At 38.3% G+C, this 4,425-nt stretch overlaps 1 protein-coding gene across 1 annotated transcript; it reads right to left on the bottom strand.

The window, feature by feature from the left end:
* Positions 1 to 648: 648 nt before the first annotated feature.
* LOC122004407 lies at positions 649 to 4,207 on the bottom strand. Its single transcript, XM_042559300.1, has 5 exons — positions 2,876 to 4,207; positions 1,877 to 2,653; positions 1,645 to 1,797; positions 1,006 to 1,567; positions 649 to 767 (listed from the first exon to the last, which is right to left on the bottom strand). Exons 1-5 carry the CDS (start codon positions 4,205 to 4,207, stop codon positions 649 to 651), a joined length of 2,943 nt encoding a protein of 980 aa, XP_042415234.1.
* Positions 4,208 to 4,425: the final 218 nt, after the last annotated feature.

Here is a 4,425-nt window from a genome sequence, read left to right as displayed (position 1 = left end):
CTAAATGTTTTAAATCTTGGTGCATATAATAATTTAAATATAACATGATAATATCATCAAGTACCTCCCAAGATGGATGTAGCCTCTCATCAACAAAAGCTTTCCAAATTGTAGATGGGATCTGATACTGCTCCGGTGGTGACCTCAGTTTTTCAGGATTATCTCTATATGGCCAGACAAACCTACTGTTGAGTTTGTTTTTGAAGTCTCTCCATTTCTGGCCTGCTGAACTCATCACTGCCGCCTCGCTTTGAGGTGCTAAGTCGAAGACATTCTGTAACACACAGCAGTAATTGCTATCAGTTTGTATATTGAAAAAATCACAATGAAAAAAAAACATAAGCAATCTCATAAGGAAGTGTATTATTGGATTATACTCACCGATATTTCTTCCCACACTTTCTGTTTCATGTTCTCTGGAACAGTGGGCCATGACTTTATGTTAATAGGCACCATGGATCTAACAATAGAGCCTATGAAAGATTGTAGTGCCTTCCCATTTTTATTGTACACAGGTCGTCCTATGTCATCATATTCAATCGTCGACTTTTTTCCCCATCTTGCAGCAGCAATAAGTCTGCACATTGATGTAGGCCCCCGAGTCTTCTTCTGCCCAGTAATAGGAGGTTCTTCTATTTCAGTCTCTCCTCATAGCTCTGCAGCTGCTAACCCATCAGCATCTTGGTGTAGTTCGGTGTCCTCAACTACACGTGGCTCATCATATTTTGCTATTTTTCGCTGTTTTTTAGGATGCATTGTTCTTTTCCCTGCATATAGGAAAATAAATGATGAGATAACGGTATATAAAGTCTGCAGTGACAATATAATAAAAGAAGACGTGATACAAATAATAACATTAACACATACGAACAAGTAAAAATAATACTAGTAAAAACAATAAATATTAATGCAGATGACATAAAAGTGGAAAACATCATTTTTTCTTGTTTGTTACAAAGAAACCCTCTTTAGAAGATCTAAAGTATCCTTCATGTGTAGGAATACAATGAATATCAGCATTATCAATTGGTCGAGCTTCGGGAATTATGGTCCAAAGATCCTCTTCTCCCTCGTAACATCTATTTGGAACTTGAAGCACTATTGACCACCCTTTGTTCAGTGGGTCAGCAACATAAAAAACTTGTCTAACTTGACTTGCAAGCACAAATTCATCCTTCTGGTGGCCTCGTTTGTTAAGATTAACTAAGGTGAAGCCACATTCATCATTGTATTGTATTCCTTTGTCATTTGATACCCATGCGCACTTGAAAAGAGGAACTTGAAATTGATGATAGTCTAGTTCCCATATCTCTTCAATAACTCCATAAAAAGTCACATTCTCTAACACGGGATTCTTATCTTTGGCACTACAAACAAGCATTGTGTTGGCAAGTAGAGAAACACCACTATTTTGACAAACTTTCTCATCATCCCGCTCTTTTGTTTGGTATAAATTGCCATTTATGACATAGCTATCACACTTTAAGACTCGCACACGTGGTCCATGGGCCAGCCATCTCAATGACGATGTCATTCCACCATTGCAACTATCGATTTCAGCAGCCACCTGACATGCATTCCTATTAATTAGTGTGATCAAAACAATGATTAACAAATATTGTATGTTAGCATCTTCTACATCACCTTTGCACGAAACCAGTCAATGAACCTCTTATTATGAGCATCTTGTATCCACCTTGCATCTTTCTGTTTCTTGGGAAACATTGTCTTCAAGAAGGATTTGTGTTCACTGAAGAATTGTACTTCTAAAGTTTTATTTTCATGAATACATATGGACTGCCAAGTACATATAATTATTAGTTATGCAGTACACTTATATAATGTATGGAGATATTTCTTCTGTATTTTCTAGAACAGTCAAGTGTGCTTGTTGGAGATCAATTTGTTGGACAATGATTGATGAATTGCTTGCTGAGAATCCAGGAATGCTTGCGTTTGGGTCACGTAGTGATTTAGGGACCCCAACAGGATCAAGGTCATTGAGATATTCTGAATAAAATTCGACTGCTTCTTCTGCTGCATATCTACGAACAATGCAACCTTCTGGATATTTTCGACTGCCTACGTAACTTTTCAACACCTTCATGCATCTTTCAAATGGGTACATCCATCTGAAGTAGACTGATCCACATAATTGGACTTCACGAACAAGATGAACTGTTAAGTGGAGCATGATATCGAAGAAAGAAGGGGGGAAATACTGCTCCAATAAGCAGAGTGTAACAATCAAGTCAGATTGCAGCTTATCTAACTTGGCTACATCGATAATCTTGCAACAAATATCTTTGAAGAAGAAGCATAATCTTATGACAGCATATCTAACATATTTTGGCAGAGAATTACGTATGACTATTGGCAGGAAGTGCTGCATTATAACATGAGAATCATGTGATTTCAAGCTACTCAGCTTCATCTCATCCATGCAGACAAGATTCTTCATGTTTGATGAGAAACCTTCCGGAACTTTTATATCCATTAATGACCTACATACTTGTAATCTCTCATTTTTTGTGAATGAGCATGCTGCAGGAGGTAGATATGTTCTTTTCTCACCAATTTTAGGAGCCAATTGAGGCCTAATTCCCATCTGAACCATGTCCAACCTAGCTGCCACATTGTCCTTGGTTTTTCCCTTGATGTTCATCAAAGTATTAATCAGAGACTCGAAAACGTTTTTCTCAATGTGCATAACATCGAGACAATGCCTAACATGTAGGTATTTCCAGTATGGAAGATTGAAAAAAATTGACTTCTTCTTCCAACATTTACTGAAATTTGTAGCTCCAACATACTTTTCTTCTTCAATGTCTTCCACAATATTCTCCTTTGCTTTTTTCCTTATTTTCCCCTTCACACTTGTTTTCTTTCCAAACTCACATGTTATGTCTGAAAGCTTGTCAAACAACTTAATTCCAGATAATGGCCTACCTGCTTCACCAAGTTCCTCCATGCCATTAAACTCCTTTATTTGCCTCCGATATGGATGAAATCGTGGTAGGAATCGTCTATGCCCAGCAAATGACATTTTCTTCCCATTTGGTAAGTGCTTTGCATAAGTATCCTCACCACATATTGGGCATGCGTAATAACCATGTGTAGTACATCCACTAAGGTTACCATATGCAGGAAAGTCGTTGATGGTCCATAAAAGAACTGCTTTAAGAGTGAAAACCTCCCTTCGATAAGCATCATAAACTCCATCAACTCCTTCCCACAAGAGCTGCAAATCATCAACCAGAACCTCAAGGTAGACGTCGATATCGTTTCCAGGCTGTTTCGGCCCTGAAATGAGCATCGTTAGCATGATGAATTTCCTTTTCATGCACATGTCTGGAGGCAAATTATATGTGGCCAGCATGATTGGCCAGCAACTGTAGCGACTACTAAGATTGCTGTGAGGATTAATTCCATCGGCTGCAAGTGCCAGGCGAATATTTCTTGCCTCACTTCCAAAGTCGGGCCACATATGATCCACCAATTTCCATGACGGTGAATCAACTGGATGGCGTAACTGACCAACAACTCTTGTGCTATCTGCATGCCATGTTAAATTTCTGGAAGTTTCTAAAGATTTAAACATGCGCTTAAATCTTGGTATGGGAGGGAAATACCAAACCACTTTGGCAGGAACACCTTTCTTCTCAACATTTTTCTTGGTTAGCTTCCATCTTGATAAGCCACATTTCGGGCAGCTTACGCAGTCTTTATATTGTTTCCTATAAAGGATGCAATCATTGGAACAAGCATGAATCTTTTCATGACTCAAAGCCAAACAACTCAACGTCTTCTTTGCTTCATAAATTGACGATGGCAGATTGTGGTTATCTGGCAGCATGTCCCCAAAATCTGCTAGTAGATCTGAAAATAGAGCATCACTCATCCCATGCCTTGCTTTGGTATTGTATAGTTTTACAAGTGCACTCAACTTTGTGTAACGTTTGCATCCCTTATACAGTGGCTTCTCTGCTTCCTCCAAAAACTTCATAAATGCTTCTGGATTTTCTGTATGGTTATCATACGCTGCCTCACACAAATTAACAGTTTCAAAATCATCATGACAATTATTAGTTGGCTCTTGGTTGACACTCAAATTTAATCTATCCTTCTCCGTAGCCTCACCATGCCAAATCCAATTCAAATAATTTTTACTGAAACCATTGAAGTAAAGATGCTCCCGAATCCACATAACCGCTCCCTTTTTAAGATTCATACATTTGCAACAAGGACAATGAATTAAATTGGGGTCGATATGTGGATTCTGCAAACAACTTCTAATGAATTATTCCACACCCTCCTCATACTCTTTGGACCTCCTATCTAAGTAAATCCAGGATTTATCCATTATAGTACAACAGAATCCCAAGAAACTTCTTCAGAATTATCGTGCTAAAATTATTTACCGCT

The sequence above is a fragment of the Zingiber officinale genome, chromosome 7B (genome assembly GCF_018446385.1).
Source record: "Zingiber officinale cultivar Zhangliang chromosome 7B, Zo_v1.1, whole genome shotgun sequence".
NCBI lineage: Eukaryota > Viridiplantae > Streptophyta > Magnoliopsida > Zingiberales > Zingiberaceae > Zingiber > Zingiber officinale.
This window is presented reverse-complemented; position numbering and strand designations above follow the sequence as displayed.

Bases quoted from the DNA above. Each gene is read 5' to 3' on its own strand.
- LOC122004407 (XM_042559300.1), bottom strand. From the start codon at position 4,207: ATGTGGATTCGGGAGCATCTTTACTTCAATGGTTTCAGTAAAAATTAT. The intron at 2,654-2,875 runs GTGAAGGGGAAA...ATGAACATCAAG, and splicing joins AGTTTGGAAAGAAAACAAGT to GGAAAAACCAAGGACAATGT. The intron at 1,798-1,876 runs GTTCTAGAAAAT...TGTACTTGGCAG, and splicing joins TCCAACAAGCACACTTGACT to TCCATATGTATTCATGAAAA.